The following is a 25,412-nucleotide window of genomic DNA, read 5'->3' as shown; positions in this document are numbered from 1 at the left end:
AGTACAAATTTGTTTTAGATTGTTCATAGTCAAATTTGTTAATATCGTAATCCTTCGTTATCAATCTTAGTACTTTATTCTAAAAAAATTCTAACAAGACCGTGTTTTTCATATATAAAAAAAATGAATAGAAAGTTGAACAGGCTTTTATGTAATTTATGCGTGACTTTTTAAAAACACTGTGCTGGTCATGTCATTGATAAAGTTGGAATTTTCTAGTTTTAAGATTTGAAGCTAAAACATAGAAAGAGAATCTGTAAAGTTTAATACTATAATGGCTTTAATTAACAATCCTATTTGCAGTTTTAATCATCTTTTCCTACTAGATTCTAGATATACTTAATTTCTCACTCTAAATCGTGATAATATATACATATTTCATTTAAATTAAAAAATAAAATGATTAGTAATTTTTTACGCATAATATAACCAATTATCTTATATATAACATGACTCTTAAATTAAATTTCTAACAATAACATTATCTAATATTTAAATCCATTTAATGCGTACTCTAGGATCAGTTACGACTACTCATTCTTTATTTTTATAAATAAATTCAAGTTATTATTAATATAAATTATAAATGAAATTTGTTGTTATAGTTAATAGTTAGTTACCCTAATAGTTATTGTAAGTTTGTAAATTGTAATCCAAATTCTAAAACAGTGCTAAGCTAAGTAATCTTAATGATCAAAATCTACAAACTAATGCATCATTCGTCTTTCTTTTGGCTAGTTATCAAAATTTATTAATTTTTATTATTATTTAATTATTAATTTTAATTTTTTAATTTAATAATATAATAACATATTTGATTCTATACTTGTAATTATAAAGTACGGATATTTCGTTGAGTTGTCGTGTCCACATGTCGGACACATTTCGGACACAATATTCACTAATACTCGTCTGACATGTATACCTGATGTGTCTAACCGTGTCTTAATAAAAAGTATATATATTCTTTAAATAAATTTAGATATAGTATATATTATTATTTATTAAAACAAAAAATATTTTAAATACTTGATATAATTAAAATAAGACATTAAAATAATTAAAAAATTAATTTATATTTTAATATCAATAAAATATCAAAATATCATCACGATTTATCTAAAAAATACTTTATATTTTATATATACGTATTCCCGTATCTTATAAGATTTTAGAATTCGCCTGTTCGTACCGTATTGCGTCCCGTGTCGTATCCGTGCATCATAGCTTATAAATATTGATAGCTAACTCATAGTTAAAAATAATAAATTTGGTATCATCTTATATTCTTCTCTTTTTAGATATTTTGTGCATTGTGCACTTTTTGATTTGTGATTGAACCAAAGTAGAAAATGAACGACTTTTGGTTTGCACTGGAGGGAAAATCGAAAAGGCATGTCTTTATTACAAAAATAAATAAAAAAAATATGGGAAGAAAAGTTTCTTAGCTCTCAAATACTTTAAGAATTAACAAAATAAAATATTTGTGCCAACAAGTGGAGGGAACTAGTGAGGTGTGAACAGAAGAACAAGAAGTACCACAAAGCAAAACAGAGAGAGAAGCTACTAACAATTTGCACATTCATTGAATTGTTACAAACAGTCACAAATTTGATGCTTCTACTTCTACTTCGGGTTCTTAGCAGCTAAGGTTAGATCAGTTTCATTGAGCATGCATCTTCTCTTATTATCTATTTTCCTTTCTTATTTATTTCTATGCTTATTTCATATATGTTGTTAGGAGGCCAAACTAGGTGAAACACTGTTTGAGGGTTAATTCATAAATCATAATTGCATGTCTCATTTTTAATATAGAATTCTGGATTATGGTTCAATGGAGGTAAATTTTCAGTATGTTTGATGCTTCAACATGGTTTTTACTGTCAAATCACTGTTTGAACAAAAAGTGGAAGATGAACAACACACGAAGAGAGAAAAAAAAGGCTTTTCACTTTTTTGTATGTGTTAAGAGGCAAAGAATTTGTTGAGGTTTTTGGTCATTGCATACTTAGTAGATCATAGGCAATCCTTCTGGTATGGTTTACCTCTAGAAAGCTCGTTTGTGTATACGCACCAACTTAGGTTGGTCGAGTGGTCAGCTCACTCGTTCGCATAAACAAGTGCCGGGGGTTCAAATTCCGCCTTGTGCATGCAGCAACTCATTGGCCAGACCCTTAAATGGAGCTTAGATCCGTGACGGATTAGTTCTTAGGCTGTCGGGTTGAGAGATACCGCGTGTAACCAAAAAAATCATGTGTATACGAATTTGAATCCAGTTTTATTTGCTTTCTTTTTTATTTCGGTTTTGTATATTATCATCCATAGTTATATAATTCTTCTCTGGTTGTTTAAAGATGTTTACTTTTCTCTGTTTATGTTGGTTATTTAGCTAAATATTTTGATTTCAATTTGACTGCAGAGTTGCTAACAGTTTATGATTTGTTTGTCTGCAAGATTGGGCTGATCTTGCTGACTACAGTAATACTGGATGGGATGAAGCTTAAAAAATGGCTCGAATCTGTTTTATTGCTGCTTGTCGCCATGTTAAGCGGTGCATTAGGTAATTTATTTATTCCCTTTTTTAATTCTAAGCTTCATCTAAATGATTTATATGCTTGTGTGTTTGAAATTTTGTGCACCAAGTACTAAGGAGAATGATCTATACTGAAAGGCTCTTCAGGATTGTATTGCCTTGTTAATATGGCTTGTACTGAACAATGGTATGTGAATTCTTAATGTTGAAGTCATTTAGTTTTTCGCATGCTGGTTCTTGAAGTTGACTCCAACAATCTCACATGCACTTACCAAACACAGATCAAAGAGTCAAAGAGATGTTTCATGCTTAATTTGATAAAGCAAGGACTTCAATGTTGAGGCTCTTGCAATTTTGCTTAACGAGTTGGCAATATATTTGCCTTATAAATTTTGCAATTGATTTTGGATGACATTATTGAACAATGTAGGTGCATTTGTGGGGGTAAACATTGGCACTGATGTTTCTGATCTTCCATCTGCTGCAAATGTAGTAGCCATTCTGAAAGCGCATCAAATTGGCCATGTGCGACTATACGACGCCAATGCACACATGCTACAAGCCCTTTCAAACACAGGTATTGAAGTGATTGTTGGTGTCACCAATGAGGAGTTACTTAGGATTGGTAGATCTCCATCGGTCGCAGCGGCCTGGGTTAACAAGAATGTAGCTGCTTACATGCCATCTACTAATATCACAGCAATAGCAGTTGGCAGTCAGGTTCTTACCATAATTCCAAAGATTGCTCCTGTTCTTGTTCCTGCCATGAATTATCTTCACAAAGCTCTTATTGCTGCAAACCTTAACTTCCGTGTCAAAGTTTCGACTCCCCAATCCATGGATATTATCCCTCGGCCATTCCCACCTTCTACAGCTGCATTTAACTCTTCATGGAACTCTACAATCTATCAACTCCTTCAGTTTCTAAGGAACACAAATTCCTCTTACATGTTAAATGCCTACCCTTATTATGGATACACTAAAGGGGATGGTATTTTCCCTATTGAATATGCTCTTTTCCGGTCGCTCCCTTCAGTGAAACAAATTGTTGATCCAAATACACTTTTCCATTATAATAGTATGTTTGATGCCATGGTGGATGCTACTTATTATTCAATAGGTGCCTTCAATTTCGATAATATTCCCATTATTGTCACAGAGACTGGTTGGCCTAGTTTTGGTGGAGCAGATGAACCGGATGCTACCTCAGAGAATGCTGAGAGTTACAATACTAATTTGATTCGGCGAGTTCTCAATGATTCAGGTCCCCCTAGTCAGCCAAAGATAGCCATTAACACTTACATATATGAACTGTTTAATGAAGACAAGAGGAATGGACCGACATCGGAGAAGAATTGGGGTGTTTTTTATACTAATGGAAGTGCTGTTTATCCTTTGAGTTTTAGTGGTTCTGTTCAGAATACTGGAAATTCTTCAGCAGTTTTCTGTGTTGCCAAAGATGGTGCAGACACTGATAAACTGCAAGCTGGTCTGAACTGGGCTTGTGGACAAGGCCAAGCTAATTGCGCAGCGATTCAAGCAGGGCGGCCATGCTATCTCCCCAATAACTTGAAAAGCCATGCCTCTTATGCTTACAATGATTATTATCAGAAAATGCATAATGCTGGGGGAACTTGTGATTTTGATGGAACAGCTATGGTGACTGCTGAGGATCCTAGTAAGTCTTTGCAGCTTCTTATTTTCTATTTTAACTTCCAATCTCATTATCTTATTGGTTCTGAATTTGTCAGTGTAATATTTAATGAATTTAATTTTGATGCACTGTGTGTAAAGTAGTTTTACACGTGCATCTAATTACGTAACGTCAAATAGTAAAAATAACTACCTTTAACTACCTTTTACATTTACCGCGTGATTGGTCATCCAAAAGAACGGATGTAATTGCATGACTGCTTAAAACGCTTTACAATGTTAGTCCATCGAAATTAAACTCTTGTTTAATAAGCACCCAAGTATTTTTTGTAGATATGTTCTGATTCTTTGAAGCTCAAATTTCATTCCCACTTTCTTTCAGGTTATGGATCTTGTGTATATGCAGGAAGGTGAGAATTTGAAGAATGCGTTTATTATGAATTAGACTTTTATTTTATGTTTACATTTCCAAAATCTGATTTGAGCATTTGATACTTTGGTTATCAGTTCCAACTCGTCAGGCGGCGCTGGACGGAGTTCATCATCTACAGCAGCAATTGCACCTATGGGTTCTTTTGGAGCAAGCTCAAACCTTCAAGTTCCCATCCTTCAGTCTTTGATATCTGTTATTAGTGTCTTTTTTGCCCTAGTGTCATTATGACCTAAAGTTAAAACTCTTTGACATTTGTTTGCAGTTCAATGATTGTGGGAAGGTAGTCCCCATAAGTTTTTGCTGAGAGTTTTCTTTTGGATGTTATTTAGAAACCAAATTTTACATTTTATCTTGTATGGTGTATTTGGTGTAGTTTTGATTTATTATCTAGATAGGTAGTTTTAGCTGTGAGAATACAAACAGGAGATTTGGCTTTTTGAAGAAATCATTTGTGTGTTTAGTAAGTAGTTCTTTTTTAATCCTGATAAAATTGTGAAATAATAGGGAAAGTAAAGAAAAGAAATTTTATTGATTGTTGATTGGTTGAATTGTATTGTAGTGTTATAAACTATGAGGGTAAAATTAAATATATATAGAGCATTATCTTATGAAAGATAAAAGCGATAAAAGCAAATAAAGATAAGATAAGAACAACTAAAGATAAGATAAAGAAAAGATAAGTGATAAGATAATAAAGACTAAAATTGTAATTAAATTTATGTATTTTGTTGGGCTGAATTTGTGGGTTACGAAATTTTTTTATTGTTGTCATTGGCTAAGGTGGAAGAGTAGTTTAATAAATCCAAGGTAGCTGTTATCCAGGACTTGTAGCAAAGAAAAGTGGGTTCTGCCATAAAACCACACATGGTGGAAATAACTAATAAAGTCAGAAGTTTGTGTTACCATTTGGTAGAAAAGCTAGGGTGTTAACGACTCGAGTTGGTTCTAGTTTAAAAAAAATTAGAAATTTAATTGGTTTGAGTTGGATCAGCTAAAAGATGCTTTGTAAATGGAGTTGAACTGGTTAAATTTAGGTTGGATCGGTTCAAATATTCAAATGTCCAATCGAAAATTAATTTAGAAAAATTAAAAAAAATAGAAAAATTTTCTGTAAATATACAAGATAAAAAATAAAAAAAAGAGATAATAAGTGAATTACAAATTGTAACACATTATCAAATTTATGCTTAAATACACATCATCTAATATTCATAATTTGACGAACTTTAAATTTTAAAATTTAGCAAAAAAATCACAAAATAAACCATATAATATGAGCCAGCATTTTGAATCTTTAATCATTATAAAATAAAAAATAAATTATTATTTTACACGTACATATAATTATGTGTAACATTACATTGGTATAAATAATTACTTTTTCATTAACTGTGTGAATGATGATCTAAAAAAATAAATATAATCAAACGACTATATAAAATATTTTTTACTATAAATATATCAAAATCGAACTCAATAAACAAAAAAAAATACTTAAAATAACAAAAATTAAGATGATTATATAAAGTCAAATGAATACATTTGAACTTAAATATTTTTATAATTTACTTAAAATCTAATTTATATACAAACTTTTTAATTTTATAATTAAATTTTAAATTAATTAATTTGCATATTTTATAAAATATATATCCATCCTACTCCCATCCTACTAAAAGTTTCATATTTAGCATCACTGCATCAGTGGCACCTATACTTTGAAAAGAAAATTGTTCAAGAGTACAAACAAGAAAGCATTTTTTTTGTAACAAAGGAACCCATAATCTAGCTATATCTTGGCCAGATTCTATGCTTCATAGTAACATAATTACATCCAATTATTTTAATTTGTGCTAATATTTATAAGTAATAATTATTTTTTCTTTTTTTTTTAAAAAAAATAAACATATACATATATTTGTACCAAGCAATGAAGAAGGACCTCACATTGGTCCAGCTTGAGAGAGTTGCTTGAGGGCACTAGCAATGTTGTTCTCTGTTGCTTCACTGATTTCTGCAACATTGGAACTGCCATCTTGTACCACATCTTCTCTATGGTAGCTTCCTTGGCTTCTAAGTACTTCTTCTGAACCCTTAGTAACCACTCCTTTTATGATTATTGTCTTGTGAGTTCCGGAAATCAGTTCTTCGTAATCGGTGTCCCCAGTTTCTCCGACGACGACATACATGTTTGCAACGTTTGGTCCCCAGCGTACAAAGAGATACCTAACAATTGATTTTAGTTAAGAGTGAGTTAGTGTTAACGTGATTTATGTTTGACAAATGAACTATAATAAATAGGTAGAGGCACGTGAATAAACGAGTGTATGTTAAAAAAAATTGACAAATAAGTTCTTGATTTTTTATCTCGAACACAAATAAGTCATTGACTAATTGAAAATACAAAAACGTCTCTCATTTTTTAAAAAACGAGACATCTAAGTTTTTTGAGAGGATTTATTTGTCCTTGTATATTTTGAATGAACAGACTTAAATATCTCGTATTTTGGAAGGTGAAGGACTTATGTTTCTTCAAATTAAAAAGCCACAGAGGAATGAATATTACCTGAGTGCCTGTGCTCTGGATGCAAGAAGCGGAACAACCTGCATACACGTAGACCTCCTACAGTACATAGGATGGCAGCGTAAGCCTCGCATCCTAAGCTTCTGCCGCAAGTCATCAACTTTCCTGACCTGCAAACAGAATCCGCGACTTTTAGATGAGTATGGAAAGACTATATCATTTGAACTATAACTCGTTGGTGAAATACCTCCTTACTACCAATATACAAAATCTCATTTACCTTACTAGGATCCTTTATTTTATACGAGATACAATGGGAATTGCTTGATTTCAACTCTTCCACAATAGGACTTGAAGAAGACTTTTTCCCTTCAACTTCAGATGTATTCATAAGCTTGGAAATGGTGTTTTTCAGACCCTCATAACCCCAACGATAGTCGATATGGGCACAATAATCCATATCAGGCACAAGCTTTCCATCTTCTGTAGGAGTACAAGGGTAGTAAACTTCACTTCCACTGCTGCAAATTAAAGCATCAAAATCCTTTGCTTGAATATTCCCGGATTTAAGGAAATCAACTGCTTCCGACATAGGCATCGCCGTAGACAGAACAAATCCAGATATTTTTGCATTATGAGGGTCTAGTTGAGCAGCTTTCATAATACTTTGCACAATTTTAATCATGTTCTTGTCTGGGAGTCCAGTACTTTTATAAGAATCAAGTGCTATCACAATCAACATGCGACGCCTCCTAAGTAGAGGATATTTTCCAACAGCATTGTCCTGAAGTTTATTTCCACCATCATTGTCATTAGAACCATGGTCTAACTTCTTCATCCTGCTCATAAGCACCCTCTTCACTTGGTCTTGCATGTCATGTCCTCCGCTAAATCCAGCCAAGTCGCCATCGATTGACAGCCTAAGGGACATGTCCTGCACATCCTTAAGCGAGTCGTTGAAAGACTCCTCGGCCGGTATGTCATCCCCTGGAGTGCTAGTCTGCCATTGTGGATGCCTCATCCGGCAGGCTGCCACTCTAGTCAAATAAGTACGACAATGTTCCGGCCATGAGAAAAGGTGTATGTTCTTCAAGCCGTTTTTTCTGCACTCTTGCCACATGCTTTTATCTGACAACAACTTGAGAAGTGCATTAGCAATTGCTTGCTGATCGTGAGGATCCACAAGCAAACCGTTGTTCAGAGCCTGACATATCATAAGTAAACATAACAGGTAAGAGAAATTTTTTAGTCTAAAGCCTTTATGACAAGATATCTATTGTAGAATTATTTCATCTAAGAAAGAACTCAATAGCTTAGTTGTTGTGTTTTCATTCTTCTTCTTGTTGCATCTGAGAAATAGCTCACAATGAACTAGCAAAGATAATTCTTTGTTTACCCGATGAATGTCAACCGGTCCGCCATTTTTAGTGGCCACCATCGGAAGACCATGAGCTGCAGCCTGCACGATGTTTAGGGGAATAAAATTGATTAATTGAGCATTAAAGTTGTTAGAAACAAGAGACTAAACTGGAGGAAGGATTTGTGTATTATTGAGTGTATCAAGTTATCTATTCAAGTCGTATAGAATGATACAATATAAAAGGATATTTATAGGTACTAATAGAATCGTAATAATAAAGACGTAATCTCCTATAATAAATATTCAAATATACTAAATAATACTAATTGATCCTAATTGATCCTAATTATATTCTAACAAAAATGAGAACAATACTGCCAAAGAATTTGATTAATTAAATCCTACCTCAATCAAAGTAAGACCAAAAGGCTCCACTAAAGCAGGATTGATGAAAACTCCCTGAGTGAAATTCCGGATAATTAGCAATTGATAATTGTGAATAGATAAGAAGTAAATGCTACATAACTGGGACATACCCTTGTTTTCGCAGCAAATCGGTATATCTCTGGAACATCAGCTTGCTTGTGATGTTTGGGATATGCAACTTGACCATATAGATCATACTTATCAATGATTTTCAACACTGTTGTGAGCACACTGGCATTCCCAGAAGACATCTCATCTATGTCATCCCTGTTACCCATGATGAGAGTCTGTTTCGAAACACATTAGTCCTTTTTCAGGTACATAACCATAATCTCCACTGAAGACAGACATTTTAAGTGAAGTTAACTTACAAGATTAGCTAGTTCTCTTAAGGGACGGCTCTCGCCAAAGGCTTTCAAAAGAGTGATGATGTTCTTCTTCGGATCCGGCCTCGATAAGGCCAAGATCATAGGTTTGTGAGGATTGGTAAAGAAACGCATCACCTGTGCAAAGCTGTCAGTTGCAAACTAATGTGTAATATTTTGTGGACAGAAAGTTACTCACTTCTGACCAAATTGGAGGCATTGTTTTCGGCGAATTGCCTTCGGAACTACTAGTAAGCTGAGCAAGATCCCCATCAACTTCAGGGCCATCTTCTTGAGTCACAACATTGCTGAAGTCCATTCCGGGTGGGATAACCTGAGAAAGTTTGAGCCACAAGATTCAAAAGCTAAAGTAACAAAGTGTAACATCAATTCAATTAACATATTACCGCCATCCTTGGCATGAATCGACCATGACAGTCGACGCCACGTCTTGCACGAGCACGCAATACTTTCTCAAGCTTTACATCAAATCCATCATAAAGTCCCCACTGTTCCTCAATTTCCTGTTTTGTGCTGGTGATGACAAGTTCAGCAGCATCTAAGGAAAGTTCTTCTGCTTCAATCCTCCTCATCATCTTGTATGTTGAATTGATATCCTCCATTGATTGGCGATGCTTAAGAAGCTGTTCGAGCTTGTTTCTTCCAAGTGAATGACCTGTCAAGACCATAGGCACATTCAAGGCACCTGAAAGAAGAGCAGCACTATCTCCAGCATCAGCATAATGTCCATGAATTACATATGGCCAAACAGGTTGGCCTCCACCAATTTGTTCACTCAATACTTTTGACATGTTGAGAATGTGAGCCAATGCTCCATCCACAAATTCTCGAATATAAGGCCAAAGAAGTTCTTTGCGAAGATACTTCTCGCGTGGACCAAAAGGTATTCTAATTATATAAGCACCACTGCTCTCCCCAACACAATCATCATCATCTTGCCCTGCAGTTAGCATTTCTGTAGGCTCTCCATAGCTCCAATCGATTTCAGGCGACGAGATTTGGCGCGTAAACAGATCAACTCTGTACACTCCAGGCATTTTCGCAAGCGCACGAGCAAGTTCTACCACATATTTAATCTGCCATCACATTGATTAATCATTAATCACCCATAAACAGGTTCAGTTTTGACATGAGAGAATGTGAGTATTTAAATTACCTGTCCACCAGTATCAGAATCTCGACCAAGTTCCATGTTTTCTCCACGAACCAATCCATGCAAACTGTGGAACAGAGTGAACTATTATTTTCCAGCATATATTTATGAAGAGAAGAGTGTAGGGGCCAGCAATTTTTGTAATTTGTAGCCATCAAGTAGCCATTAATGATGTTTTTAATGGAGTGAGATTTCATCCAATAGTGTAGGATTACTCACTTTTGTTTTGCTAGTTACATGCTGACCAGAATTTAATAAAGTTGCTGGCCCCCTAGACTTTTCTTTATAAAGATGCCAAATTAAAAGGACTCTGCACACTTGTGATGATACCTTATGAGGACAATATATAGCTTCTTTTCTTTTTTGTCATCAGACCATACTTCCAAGCTAGAAACCTGGCGCTGAAAAGTTTTCTTTGAGGTCTCATTACTCTGCACCATCTCCATAAGAATGTCGCCCTTTTCCATTTCCGACAAGTCCTCCGACATATCCTCAGCTGCATCCCTGCGGCCTTGTTCCCGCTCTAACCTTCGTTGCGTCTGCCTCTGCCCTTCCTCCCATTCCAACTGCACAAACCATCCAAGTCGATTTGGAATTGGAACATAAACATAAAAAGAAATAGCTAATAAGTAACTGATTACATTTTCCATATTTTCTAACAAAATAATCAATGATGGAACAATATTGTAAAATGGTTTTACACGCACTGTGTGAATGATCCTCCAAAAGAACGGATGTGATTGCATCAAAATTAAACTCAACGAAATATATCCTGTATATGAGAAAGCAATGCAGAGGGATGGAAGAGAAGAGAGAGAGAGAGAGAGAGAGACCTGCTTCTTCTTGCGAGTAAGATGCCATATGCGCCAGCACATATTCTCAAGCCTAGAGCTTCTCTCCCTTGTGTTCCTGGTTGCAACAACCTTGATCCAAGTGCGGTAAAGATCAGACTCGTCCACACTTGCAACAACCTCTTCAACAAAGTACTTTGTCGGATTGAAGTGGCCTCCATCTTTGAGAGTAACAGGCGCTGGCTTCTGTTCCTCGATGTTGGATGCCCCTGTCGACAGTATTGCCTCCAGGTACCCATTTATCCATTCATTTCCAGCCATTTTCTTTTTCTGTTTGTTTTTCTTGTGTTTGTTTTTCTATGTTGCGTAGTGCACGTGCATGGCTTGGTTGTATGAAGTGAAAGAAGAACAAGTGTTTGTTACTTGTCTGGAAGAACGTAGAAGGAGGGGTGTGTGTGCTTTTGGAAGAGTTCAAAGATGAAAGGAAAAGAAGGATGTGTTGGTTATGTTGAATTCAAATAACAGAAACAAGAGTGGAGGAGAAGGAGATGGCAAAGGCAAGACAACCACATGGCATGGAATGGTGGGTCACCGATGTGGACACGTGTACACATCAAACACAATAGCAGATTCGTTCACTGTTTCTTACATTAACTAATACTATAATAAAACGTTAAATTAATAATAGTATATAATAAATATTAAAAATAACTATGTTTTGTAGAATTAAATTAAATATATATAAATTAAAGTTAAATTTAAAAAATATTTTATTTAAAATAATTTGTAGTATAAAAGATTTAAATATTAGAATTATAAAAAATAATATTTTTATTTAGTAGTTTGATTTTTATATTTATTTTAGTTTATGGATTTAGTCTTCTTATACGATGTTTGTTCTCTTTTTTTATTAGTTATTGTTAGAATTGTTACTTTTTTCTTTTTGTCAAGATTCTTGTAAAAGTATATTCTTTAAGAATTGTTGAGTTGTATGTACTTTTTATTTTATTATTTATTCCATCTTTGCATGTATGTTTTTCTTTGAAAATGTATTTTGAATTTGTATATTTTTTTTACATTAACTAATATACACATGAAATTATTATGAAGGTCCATAATATTTTAGTTATTATTTAATTATTAATTTAATTTTTTTAATAATTTAATAACATATTTTATTTATTTTTTAAATATTAATAATAAAAAATAATAAATTTTATTAATTTTTTATTATTTTTCTAATAATTATCAAAGATTTAAATAGAATAACAGACTAACTGACTTTTTGAATAAATGACCAATCCTATTATGTAAGCGATATTTAAAATGAGTTAAATAACAGATATAGTTTTATAAATATATAAGAATTAATTTAATAAACAAATTTTGTTATAGGTATAGTCTTTTTGTTACTTAAATTCTCTCTACTTTTGTAAGAGTTGGTATTTATAGGGACGGAGCAGATAAATTAGTATGAAAACATGGACGGTGTTGGACATTATGTTGTGAAATCTTATTTATTTGCAGGTATTTTACTAATTTTTTATATTTTTAATTTTAAAATTTAAAAAATTTAGAAGTAGTGGGAATTTTTTTTTATAATAGACTTCTTATTTTAAAATTAGTTGGCTCTATTGATTATATTTTTAATTAATTTTTTAGGATAGTGTTTGTTTTGAGGTATTGGATAGAGACTAAAAGACTGAAATTTAGTATTATATTTGTTAATAAAAAAACTGGTATTAAAATTTTAGTATTTCAGTATTTCTAAAAAGTGGAGATATAAGAGGATTGAAATATTTTGGAGCAGAGACTCAAACTTTAATAACATTTTATACCTAAAATATTCTCATTCCAATTAATTAATTCTAACTTTACTTTTTGTACAAATTAAATTAGGATTTCATTATTATTTTAATCTATGTCTTCCACTTTATACCAAATACAATACTGAGACTTATTTCACTCTTTGTCTCGTAATCTCAATCTCTCCATCTCTCTTCCAAAGGGTATCTAGCATAACCGTTTCCCACGGGCTTTATGAGAAAGCGGGTGAAACTTTTGACTTGGTTTGTAATTTTAATTAGAAAGGCTGAACAAGAGCGATAAATTGACCAGATGTGTTAATCAATCTTTATCAAGGTGTGGATTGTGTGGTATGATTGCAAACTGTCCATCAGTTAATTAGTTTTCACTTGTGACACATCTTGGACGTTTGGAGTGAGATTTTGTGCTTGAATGGGTTGTAATGAACATGGCCGAGTAATTGTAGAGAGTGTTTTGAATCATGGTCAATTCGTGTTCTACCTAGGAGAGCCAAATAGAGTTGGATAATTTTGGTTTTTTGCTGTGGTTTGGTGTGTTTGGAGGACATAAAATAATGTAGTGTTCAATAATGGCGTTGCTAATGTGGAGGATATCTCTCCTTCGGTGAAGCACTATAAAAAAATGTGGTTAAAGGAGAGGGAGACAAAAAATTAGTTGCTGTAGGGGAGGAGAAAATTTTGTCTTGAAGAGGCGACCATAAAGGAGTTGCAGCCAGTTGTTTATTTCTTTTTTATGCTTGTGTTAGTCTGCATTTTTATGTCTGTTCTGGTTCATGGGTGCTTGAAAAGTTGTTGTTCATAACTTCATGTGTATTAGTGATGTTGTATTATGCTTGGAATCTTTATGATGCTTGTTGTGGTGTCTTTAAATTGTTTATGATCTTTGTGCTGAGTGTTGATTGTGTTGTATCATATATGACCTTCACTCATGCAGTAGGATCTAGTGAGTGCATTGTTATCAAAAGATAATAATAATAATAATAATAATAATAATAATAATAAGGAGAAGAAGAGAGAAAGACAAATAGGTTCTTAACTTTTTGCCCCACAAATATTTTCGTCATCAAAGATTGAAAAATACATTTAAGTCTCTGACCTCTTAAAAAATTGGACCTCCATTAAATAGGATCCATTAAATCCAACGAAAAAATTTGAACTGGTTCCGTTGAACTGATCTGGCTGTTATAGTTTCCTACGTGGAGGTAGAGTTTTCAAAACGGGGACAAATTAGTCCCCTCCTTTAAAATGATCCTGTTTGGTGAGTACCCTTCCCTTAAAGATCCTCTGGTCCTGCGTTTGCTCTTCTATGCTGCTACTGCTCGTGTGCTGTCCTACTGCTCGTGTGTTGTCCTGCTCGTCGGTGAAGGGGTTTTTCTCATGTTCGTTAGGGTTTTTGTTTTTGTTCTTCTTTTTGTCGAAACTTGCTTTCCCCCCTCCAATGGTGGATTTGGCACCAACACCGCCACAGGCAGTGGTCAAATTCAATCCAATAGCATTACATAAGAAAATTTCTCACTCTCACTTTTTATTTTCGATACCATTGGCACAACAACAAAGTTAGAGGAACAATTGTCGCTCTCGGAAAATGCTTCTTCGTCACCAGTCCCCTATAAATCATTATCATCTAATTCCTAATTTGACTTATCATTCAATTACAGGGTGTTGGAAAAAATACTCTTATAATCCAAGTCTTCGAGTCCCTTAAAACTTTCCATCTAAATCTCGAGCTTCAAGGCTTCAATACTCATAAACTACCCAAATTCTTCTTCGCTTTTATGAATTCATGTCATGGTTATCAAAATCATGTAATTGTTTCTTTTTTTTGCAGATGAAGTTAGAAGCTCAAATGAAAATGTTGGTTTTAAAGTTGTCACTCTTGATGGTCGCATATGCCCACTTGTCTCTACCATTATCTCAACGTACCACCCACCTTTCTTCTTTTTAGGATGGTGCTTGAGTGTATTCATTTTTCATTCTTTGAGCTTGGAAAACTGAAAATTTGTAACAATAAAGAGCAAGAGCATAGGTGGGGGATGGTTGTGGAAGTTGCAACAGTATATGGTGGCGATGGGAAGGGACGAGCCTTTGAAGTAGAGGGGTACTATTCAAAACGATGTCGTTTTGAAGGAGGGGGCACTAATTTGTACCGTTTTGAAAACTCTCCCTCAACGTAGGATCAGTCTAACAGAAGTCACGTCATACTTTTCTATTGAGTTTGACGGATCTTATTCAATGGAGGGACTTAAATGTCTAATTTTTTAAAAGGTCAGGAACTAAAATGCATTTTTCAATCTTCAAAGACAAAAATGTCCGCGGAATAAAAAATCTGGGACCTATTTGTTCTTTTCTCTAATAATAATAATAAGAGGTAAATACTAAATCGGTATCCAAAAGATTCTAACGCCGACAAAATAGTCCCTGACTTTTGTTATTGACAAAATAATCCCCAAAAAATTTTAAAATTCGACAAAATCACCTCTAACATGAAAAGTTGATGTCACAGTGAACGAAAAATGCTCGGAAGAGAGCTCCGGCGACGTTAAAACTGTAAGAACCACGATTAATTAACCGATTAATTAAATAATTAAATGGTCCAAAATAGATTATAAAAATTTAGAATATTAATTAGGAAATTTAAATATGATTTTTGGACTCAATAGATTTTTTGAGTCAGAAAATATAATTTTCTACGAAAAATTGCATAGAAACGCGAGCTGGTAAATTAACTGGCAATACCGGCTTAAATCTATATGGTACTGTGCGAGAATAATTAAAAACAGTAGAAAACCTCAGGAAAACATTTAAAATTAAAAACCGGTCACTAATTTTAAATGTTTGGCCTAAAATTAAGTCAAACGGACTAAAAACGCTAACGAGTTGGACCGAACTCAAGTTGAGTCCAAGCCCAACATATATAAGCACTCAAAGGCACCCATTTCAGCTCACTAAATACATTCAAGAGAGGGAGAGCTGCTGAAGTGAGAAGAGAGTAAGGGTTTTCATTATCACTATTCACTTCCAACTTCCTAAGCTCATAACTTGAGCTATGAAGTTCCGATCGTCGTACCGTTTGCGGCCATGCGATCGCCACAAAGAGCTCTATAAAACTCACCCAAGAAACTGGTAACAAAATCTAGATTTTCCTTTCAGCATTCCCTTCCATAAATTCAAAAATTTAGTGCTTGAGGTTTTGAGATTTTGATGTTTTAATGTGTTTATAATCAATCTAACTTGAGAAAAGTATTAGGTTCTAATCCTATGATCATTGGAGAAGGTAAGAGCCCTAAACTTTATATGAATTCTTGAGATTTTGAGTTTAGGGGTTAATCGTAGTGATATATGTGGTTTAGATTAAATATTATTGATGAAAAACCAAATTAGGGGTTGAACTTGTGGAATTGGAGCTCAAGGGAGCTAACTCTTGTGATCGGAAGCTTGTTGGGCACATATTTGGTGTTTTGCACATATTAGGAATTGACTAAGGTATGATTTCGGTTTTCTCTATGTAATATATAATATTTTTGGACACTTAGACTAGTGACCTATAAGATAGGCTTGGATTGAATTGATTGTTGGATTTGATAATATATGATGGTGTTGTTGATTTAATGAATTATGATATTGCACTTTGATATTATTATTCATTATTGGAATGAGGCATGAACTTGATGATTTGGAGTGTTTATAGGGAATTTTGATGCTTAATGATGTTGGTGAAAGTTGAGGATAGTGGAATGATGCATTGAGTGAGAATTTGTGGATAAAATGTGTGAAATTGTATGTTGGTATGATAAGGAATGACATAGAAGGTGCATGAATAATATTTAGTCAATTTGAAACTGTTTTGGGTGTATGATATTTGGTTTTGATTGGGTTTTGGTTGTGATTTGTGAATTTTGGAAAGTTGAGAACCTTGTTGTTTTTTGTAAAAACTAGTTTTTGGTGAACTTTGACGAATCATAACTTGATTTCCAAAGTTTGAAACTAAATAAAATTTAGGTTGCTTTGAGAGATTTAAATTGATATAAAATTTGAAGAAAATAGATTTTTATAGAGGAAGTTATGATTGTTTAAAGTTTGGTGCCAAAAAACTGAATTTTATAACATTTGAAATTTTTCTAAGCCTGGTGTGGGCTGCGTACGCGACAGGGGGAACGCGACGCGACCAACCCATTCGGGTTGGGTGACTCGCATACGCGAGCACTGCCTGCGTACGCAAGCTAACAGATTTTCAACCCTTGCGTACGCAACACAGTGCACGCAACGTGACCAAACCATTCGGGTTTGGCCACTCGCGTACGCGAGGCACTGCATGCGTACACGAGCTATCAAAATTGCAACCTTGCGTACGCGAACTTTAACACGCGATATGAGTAACCCATTCAGGTTGGGACACTCGCGTACGCGAGCAGGGGGTTGCGTATGCGACCACCCCTTTTTCAACAGCATGCGTACGCAAGGCAGGGGCTTGCGTATGCGAGACCCCTGTTTGGCTGAAAAATAATTTTCTTTGTTTTTAAGGATTCTCCAAACTTTCAAAACTTCTCCAAGATGCAGTTTAAAGGTAATATTTTGTAGTTAGGCTTAAAGACCTATAGAAGAGAATTAGTGACTTAATTAGATGAATTTTTCATGAATTTAGAAAACAAAAACTTAGGTTTCTGAAGTACTGATGGCAAATTTGGTTGAGTGAGAAGGCGGGGTATTGTATTGATGATTACTGATACGAGTTGTAGAAGTGGTGAACTACTGATTACTGAATAAAATAATTTCTGAAAACCCCTGATGTAATATTTTTTATTGAGATTGTTGAGACGATATGCGCCTGGCAAGGATGGTGGTTAATCCTGCTTGTCGAGGTCATGGTGGCGACGTAAGGACGGTGGTTAATCCCGCTTACGTTGAGATGTGAGGTCTGAGGCAGAGTATCCCGCTTGTAAAACCCGTAAAATTAGTAAATAATTAGCTAATAAATTAATTATTAATAAAAAAATTAGAAAATGAGATTTTATAGTTTAATGAGGTACAGCTAATTAAAATAAGAATTTTAACACTAATTTTAAAGAATTTGGCCTAAGATTGGGCCGAACAAACCAAACCGGTTAGACCAGGTCCAAACCAGGCCTAAGGCCCAACATATATAACACTTCACTTCAGCCAATTTTCCATTCATTACTCCATTTCCAGCGCTGAGAAGAGAGATTGAAGAAGCCACCAAAACCTAACCCTTTTTCGATTTTCAATTCATAGTAACTTTCAATCCGGAATTTTGATCACCGCACCGTATGCGGTCACACGACCGCAGCGTCGAGCACTACAAAGCCAGTCCTTGATTAGGTATGGAACCCACTTCTTAATTTCAGAACTCTCCTCCCCAAATTTCAAAATTCAATGAGTATCTATGTTGAATTTTGTTTAATTTTGGTGTTTAGGTTCGAATTGACTTACGGGTGTTGTCGGGTTTAGCTCTTGGAGCGGAGGGTTAGGTAAGCACCCTCAAAACCTTTTTGAAATATTGATTTAGTGGGTTTTACATTGATTGTGATGATAATTGTGTTGTTAGATTAAAATTAGTTGTTGATTGGAGTCGATTTGAGAATTTGCAAGCTTTTGATCAAGCCTTGGAGGCTGGGTTTTGCTTGGAAAGGAGCTGGGATTTCAAAGCTTGGTGTGTGGTATATAAGAGAGGTGTTCCGGATTTACTGGAGAATCGGTCAATGTATGATTTTGGTTTCTCGTAATTAAAATGTAATGTCTTGTGAAAATATAGAATAGATAACCATAAGATAGGTTGAAACATGTATGCATGATTTTGGTTGTTAGGAATTGGAAGATGAGAATGTTGAGAACTAACCTTGAGTGTGTGTTGAACAATGATAACCATGATGTTATGATAATGATATTGATTGTGATGTATTTTATAGCATATTGAGTTAGATTGAATGTGGATTGGCTAAGTGGTTGTCATTTGGTACGAGAATGAATTATTGTGTGGAAGTCACCGTACTTATAAAATTGGTATATTGTGTAATGTTGGGGCTTGGATTGATGTGGTTTAGTAAGATTTAAAAGGGATGGAATTGAAGTGTTGTGAAAATTGAGGTTTAGAAATCTTGTGAAAATTTTGTGAAAAGTTTATTTTTGGCCAAACTTCAGTGAGTCATAACTCGGCTTCCGAATTCTCAAATTGTTTCAAACTTATTTCATATGGAAATTGGGTTCGTGAAGTTTATGCCGTTCGAAGAACGAATGAAAAATGTTTAAAAACAAAAAAGTTATGTGCGTTGAAAATTTGGAGTGTAAAGTTGAAAATTCTGCAGCATTCGGCATTTTTGCTGTTCTGCATAACTTGCGTACGCAACCACTGCACGCGACGCGACCAACTTATTCGGGTTGGGAATCTCACATACACGAGCAGGGGGCGTACACGAGCATAGAAAATTATACACCCACGCATACGTGTGGCTCACGCGTACGCGTGCCCTTTCAAAAATGCACTCCCACGTGTACACGTGACTCCTGTTTCAGCAAACATAAATTTTGTGTTTTAAAATATAATTTTGGACATCTAAACCTCTATTTTCACTCTTTTATCCCCTAAATCTTAGTTGTATATTGAGAAGTGAGAAGAAGATAAGGAGGAATAGTAACTTGGAGATGAAGAAAATTAGAGAAGTGGTAAAGTATGAATGAGAAGTGTGTAAATGTGATATGTATATGAAGAATCTGGCCTTAGTGAATGATTTTAAATGATTGTAAAAGGGATGTGAATAAATGAGTTATAATGAATTTGAGAATGGATTTGTTTTGAGCTTGACTTGGCAAGGTCTGTGATGGTTTACCACTTGTCCAGTGTCGAGATATTTTATGGGGTTTCTAGTGGTGTATCGCCCACATGTTTTAAATGAAAATGCTTTGTGAGGTTTGTGGTGGTTTACCGCCCACATGTGTATGTTGTTTTTCCAATTGAAGATCTTGCGAGGTTCGTGGTGGTGCACCGCTCGCAATGGTGGGGTTTGTGGTGGTATACTGCTTGCCAGGTGAGGTTTGTGGTGGTGTAAAGCTCGCCGGTTTTCAAGAGGATGATATCCGAATTAGCTACCGGATGTGTCGGGTTCTGGCAAAGTAACCAACACGTGGGCTCACATCCAGTAGGAGAGGCATGCATCATATGCATTTATGTGACTTATTTGGTTTCGCACTACTTGGATTTGCTTACTTGAATATCTATGCTTATTTGCTATAATTGCTATATTTGGATATCTACTTGTGCTTGTCTTCTGCTTTGTCTGTTTGTGCATCGGTGTTTCGGAGGATTGGAGAAAAGGGATGATGAACTTAGGAGTTAAGTTAGGAATCCTTAGATACCTCACCCTGTTTATGGTTTAAAATGTTATTTTTAAGTTTGAATCTATTGTCGAAAGTTCTAAGATTGCCTTTGGCTTTCCCGGAACCTTATATATTAGTTATGTGGGAACCGTTACCATGTTGAGAACCTCCAGTTCTCATCCCATACATATTTTGTGGTTTTCAGATGCAGGACGCGTGGCACCTCGTTGAGGCATACTGGAAGCTCTTATAGCGAAGATCCTTGTCTTTGGGGCTTTAGTTTAGATATATGTATATATGTAGATACTTTTATCTCCACTTTTTATGTATTTAATGTATTAACTTCATCTTAGAGGTTATTTTGGAGAAATAGGTTCTGTAATTTTGTATTTTGGGTTATTTTGGGTTCTCTTATATATATGTTATATACTTATGTGCTCAAATCGGTTTATCTTTGCGAGTTGAGTCTTGAACTTTGATATTTGTACCTTGGAGCTCTCTTTCGATTATATCCATGTTAGCTTCTCTTATTTTTTCTGTTTATCGTTTACGTAGTATGAGTGTTGCGCTTCTCGTTTTTGCCATTTTCGATTTCTAACTTTTTTCAAAGGCTCCTAGAATAAATCTTCTTTAACTATATTATATATATAAGTTTTATTTTAGAGGTCGTAGCGCCTCGCCACCTCTGCTTTACATCCTAGGTGTAAAGCTCTGTGTGGTATAGGGTGTTATACCGCTCACATCCTTTCGGATCCCATGAGTGTGCCCGACACTATAGCCGTGGGGGGTTTCCGTATCTATGTTCGTGATCGAAAGGCGACATCTCCATGGAGATGTGTCGGGTTGGCAGTTGAACCGACAATGTGATATCACAACCAAATAGGACAGGTATTCATCATGTGCATATTCTATTTGTTTGTTTGCTTTTCCGACTTGTATTGTTTGCCTAAGTGTTTAACATGCCTAAATACTTATTGAATTACTTGATATACATGCTTATACTTGTGCTTTACTTGCATTGTTATTATCTGTGTATTTTACTAAGATTGAAGAGGTTCGGAAGGAGATGACGATGGATCGCATGGCGGTTAGGCTGGCGAAGGCTGTGGAACAGCAGAGAATCGTTAGATTAGAAATCCACTAAGTTAGATTACCATTTTTCGTTGTGATTTTAAAGTTAACGTTTTAAATTTACTTAAGGTTTAAGCTTGAATCTTGTGACGGATATGAAGTTCTAGGATTTTCTCTAGCATCCTGGAATCTCATATCTTACATCATTGGGTACTATTACCATACTGAGAACCTTCAGTTCTCATACCATATTCTATTGTTATTTTTCAGATGTAGATCGCAACCCACCTCGGTGAGTTGCTTGATGGTGACAAAGCGAAGGATCCTTGCTATGTTTTGGAAGTCTTGGTTTATTTTGTGTAGATCTCTCATTTTTGTATTTATCTATGCCTTAGAGGCTTACTTTGAGAGAAATATTGTATAAGATGTTTTACTTTCAAAAACTCTGTATTGTCTGTATATAACTAGCCGGCTTAAACTCCGCGAGCTGTGGCTAGATCTTTTACTATTATGCTCTTATATATCTATATATGTCTTGATATATATATATGTACATCTTGTGCCTTAAGTTTGTAGCTTCGTGTGAACGCTCTGTGCTTTTTAAACTCTGTTTTTTAGCTTATTTCTTCATCGAGCTTCTAGAATTATTAATCCTTCTATATATATTTATGTATAAGCCTTAGATTTGTCGTGACCTTTGATTAACCTTGGCTTTAGCTTAATCCTTCATCGGGCTTCTAGAATATATTATTTCCTTCTATATAAATATGTACTAGCTTTAGAATTGTCGTAACCTTTGATTAACATTTGCTTTATGATGCGAGGTAAGGCTTAGGATAATTAGGGTGTTATAAAAACCACCACCAATCCCTCCTCCTCCTCCTCCTCCTCCTCCTCCTTCGGCGCCGGCGAGGGAGGCAGGACGCATGCGACGGCGACGCAAGAGAGTACGACCCACTGTGACGTAATGGAGGAGGGCAACACGTTTTCTCATGGCCGCTGCTTCACTTTCCATTCTCTATTCTCCTCTCGCATCAACTGTTGTGCGCCATCTCCACCACCACCAACTATATCTCTAAACCCTCTTCTTTCCCTCTCTTCCACAACAAAACCCTCTCTAAACCCACCACCACCACCACAACACGTATCACTGGCTCCGACAACCACAACTCTCCAATTCCCAAGTCATAACAGTACCAACACTTGTCTCTCTTCTCCTTTTTCGATGACATATCTAATATATAAAACAACACATAAAATTCTAAACAACAACACTAAAATATCTTCACTCTAATACCGACATTTTTAACTGAATGATGTGATAGAACTAAGAATTTATTTCATAAAGACTTGAGTTGCAGATTTACAAATTTTGATAAAAAAAAATAAGTGAAAAAATCTATAGATAATACAATTAAATTAACAAGAACAAGTGCAAAAATTTGAAAGAGAATAAACAATGTTATTTATGTATAAGAAGAAGTCGACGATGACAATGATAACAATGATGATGATGATGATGATAGAGGAGGAGGAAGAAAAAAAAGGAAAAAAAAGAAATTCAAATTAGAAAAGAAGGAGGAGTAGGAAGAGGAGAAGGAGATGGAGATGGTGGTAGTAGTGATAACGATTATGATAATAAAAGAGAAAGTTAAAAAAAAAGAAAAAAAAACAAGAAGAGTCGGAATAAGAGGTGTAAAGAGAAGGAAAAAGAAAAGTGCACACACTTTAATGTAATAAATTATTATAACAATTTAATTGAATTTGATTAAATATTTTAGTTGATGGTAAAACTTTATTCTTTAGTTAATTATTAGTCTATAAAGGTTGATTCTTCAAAAAGAAATAAACTTTTAGAAAATAATCAGGCATCACTGTAATAATTAAATTTAATATATTAGAATAATTAAATGTTTTTACAGTAATATTACATAATTTGTTTTAATAAAACTAAAAAATATTTTTATATAGTAACTAATTTTTAGTATTTGTATAATATAATTGTTATTATTTATTCTGATTGGACTACCAATATTGATCTAATTATGAAGGAATTAACTTGATTTGATCTAACTAAAGTTTCATATGAGGTTTTCGCATGAAAATTTTTTCCATTTTCAAGACTTTATATATAGACTAATAGGATAAGATGATAAATAAATCCTTAAAAATTTTATAACAGATTTATCTGTTTCTAAAGAACATAAAATACCAAGTAAGCTTTTGATAAAAAAACATACCATGAAAAATATTTGTGATAATGAACTAATAACTCTATAAGAAAAACATACCAAGAAATCATTGAAAAATTGAAAAGCTAAACTTATAAGTTCTTAAAATTTTATATATACATGTTTCATAATTGTGTCAAGAATATATTGTTGGAATTCCGAGAGCTCTAACTCTACTAGGATCATCTATATTAAATTATTAAAAAAAATCTAAAAGTGAAAGCATACTTGAATATATAAACACAATTATTAAAAATCTTAATTCTCAATCTTGATTTGTTGTTATTAATAGTCATATATGTCATATGTGATTCTTTGATTTTTTTAATTAAATTCTACCAAAAACCAAAATCCTTAAAATCTATTTTTAATTTAATAAAATTCTACATGTAAGCAAAATACTTAACCAAATCTAATCAAGTTATTATAACAACCTTTTAAATTACGCGTTTCTTTCTCCTTTTCCTTCTCCTTCTTCATTTCCTTCTCGAGTTCTCGTTTTCTTCTTTTTCTCCAATTTCGCACACGCAGGTTCTTCTTCTTCCCCTCTTCTTCTTCTTTCTCAATGTTGCGTCTTCTTCTTTTTATTCTTTAAGTAATTTTTTAACTGTTTGTTCAAATATGAATTAAATTACTAATAAATCAGAAGTAGGAACTTAAAATAGTTCAACAGAAACAGATTATAGTGTTCAAAACAATGAATGATTCAAGTCCAAATCAGTTGAATGAGAGCGATTTGAATTTTTCTTCTAAATCGAATCAAGTGGATGAGGTTTATATTATTCAATTTTGAATTGAATGGAATGGAATGCAATCACTAAATCCAATTGTTTATGAACACAATTTTCGGTTCATTTAGTATTATATCACGGTTTCATTTTGATAATATTTTCAGTTCATTCGAGACACAGGTGTTTCTGAATTCGAATTTATATAATGGATAATTTTCGATTCATTTGGTATTATACAATGATTTCGTTTTGATAATATTTTCGGTTCTAAAATTATTTAATGATATCACTATAGAGAAAGATAGCGAAAAGGAAAAGAAGAAGAAGAAGAAAACACCGCATCACAAAAGAAGAAGAAGACGTGTACGAATTTAAAAGGAAGAGGAGGAGGAAGAAACAGATAAGAAAAAGGAGAAGACGAAAATGAAAAAGTTGTGTTATTGAAATGTGCGTGTGATACAGACTGGTGTGTTGAAAGTGATTTTTATCGAGTCTAGACCAACTTGATTAGAGTTAGTTATAAAAAATATTTAAATGTGTAAGTGGACTGTCTTTAATTAGTTATTTATTCTCGTTAAACCATTGAAATTCAAGTAAAATAGAATTGTAACCGATTTTATCCTCACTAATTAAATTGAGTTATTTTTTTATATTTATTAAATATACTAAGAAAGTAAAAAATTTTAATACCTATAAATCCATCACTGTAATTTTTGCGAACTCACTTTATATTATTTTTTTTCTCAAAAACTTATTTAATATTTTATTTGAACACCTGCATATACATCTTTTGTAAAATTTGATTATTTTATACATATTCAAAAGGTGAAAAAGAGTAATTGAATGGAACCAACAATCATTAAATGGTTAAATGTCTAGTTGTCATTCTCTTGTAATGTATTTGATGCAAAAGTTTGTGGCAAGTGAAGCATCATCCTCATCCCACAAGTGTTAGACCACCATCA

The 25,412-nt window shown here is 34.0% G+C and overlaps 2 protein-coding genes across 3 annotated transcripts; one reads left to right on the top strand and one right to left on the bottom strand.

The window, feature by feature from the left end:
* Positions 1 to 1,483: 1,483 nt before the first annotated feature.
* Positions 1,484 to 5,085, top strand: LOC107482787 (glucan endo-1,3-beta-glucosidase 4). Of its 2 annotated transcripts, none has more exons than XM_016103367.3 (5): positions 1,484 to 1,651; positions 2,455 to 2,560; positions 2,964 to 4,211; positions 4,569 to 4,596; positions 4,694 to 5,085. In XM_016103367.3, exons 2-5 carry the CDS (start codon positions 2,494 to 2,496, stop codon positions 4,845 to 4,847), a joined length of 1,497 nt encoding a protein of 498 aa, XP_015958853.1. In that variant the 5' UTR covers positions 1,484 to 1,651; positions 2,455 to 2,493; the 3' UTR covers positions 4,848 to 5,085. The 2 variants fall into 2 exon arrangements, with proteins under 2 accessions (XP_015958853.1, XP_015958852.1); XM_016103366.3 differs by having other exon boundaries at positions 2,420 to 2,560.
* Positions 5,086 to 6,270: 1,185 nt separating this feature from the next.
* On the bottom strand, positions 6,271 to 11,795 carry LOC107482790 (probable sucrose-phosphate synthase 2). The gene is made up of 12 exons (XM_016103368.3): positions 11,302 to 11,795; positions 10,799 to 11,034; positions 10,472 to 10,535; positions 9,702 to 10,391; positions 9,494 to 9,628; positions 9,301 to 9,432; positions 9,040 to 9,216; positions 8,909 to 8,962; positions 8,540 to 8,602; positions 7,424 to 8,347; positions 7,186 to 7,313; positions 6,271 to 6,845 (listed from the first exon to the last, which is right to left on the bottom strand). The coding sequence occupies exons 1-12, from the start codon at positions 11,578 to 11,580 to the stop codon at positions 6,563 to 6,565; spliced, it is 3,165 nt and encodes a 1,054-aa protein (XP_015958854.1). The 5' UTR covers positions 11,581 to 11,795; the 3' UTR covers positions 6,271 to 6,562.
* Positions 11,796 to 25,412: the final 13,617 nt, after the last annotated feature.

The sequence above is a fragment of the Arachis duranensis genome, chromosome 4 (assembly GCF_000817695.3).
Source record: "Arachis duranensis cultivar V14167 chromosome 4, aradu.V14167.gnm2.J7QH, whole genome shotgun sequence".
In the NCBI taxonomy this organism is placed as follows: domain Eukaryota; kingdom Viridiplantae; phylum Streptophyta; class Magnoliopsida; order Fabales; family Fabaceae; genus Arachis; species Arachis duranensis.
Note: the sequence above shows the minus strand (reverse complement) of the source record. Positions and strands in the feature narration are given on the sequence as shown.

Excerpts from the sequence above, each read along its gene's own strand:
- LOC107482790 (XM_016103368.3), bottom strand. The coding sequence starts at position 11,580 with ATGGCTGGAAATGAATGGATAAATGGGTACCTGGAGGCAATACTGTCG. Across the intron at positions 9,433-9,493 it reads TGCCTCCAATTTGGTCAGAA|GTGATGCGTTTCTTTACCAA; the intron begins GTGAGTAACTTT and ends AGCTTTGCACAG. Across the intron at positions 6,846-7,185 it reads TCCAGAGCACAGGCACTCAG|GTATCTCTTTGTACGCTGGG; the intron begins GTAATATTCATT and ends ATCAATTGTTAG.
- LOC107482787 (XM_016103367.3), top strand. The coding sequence starts at position 2,494 with ATGAAGCTTAAAAAATGGCTCGAATCTGTTTTATTGCTGCTTGTCGCC. Across the intron at positions 2,561-2,963 it reads CATGTTAAGCGGTGCATTAG|GTGCATTTGTGGGGGTAAAC; the intron begins GTAATTTATTTA and ends TGAACAATGTAG. Across the intron at positions 4,597-4,693 it reads TCTTGTGTATATGCAGGAAG|TTCCAACTCGTCAGGCGGCG; the intron begins GTGAGAATTTGA and ends TTTGGTTATCAG.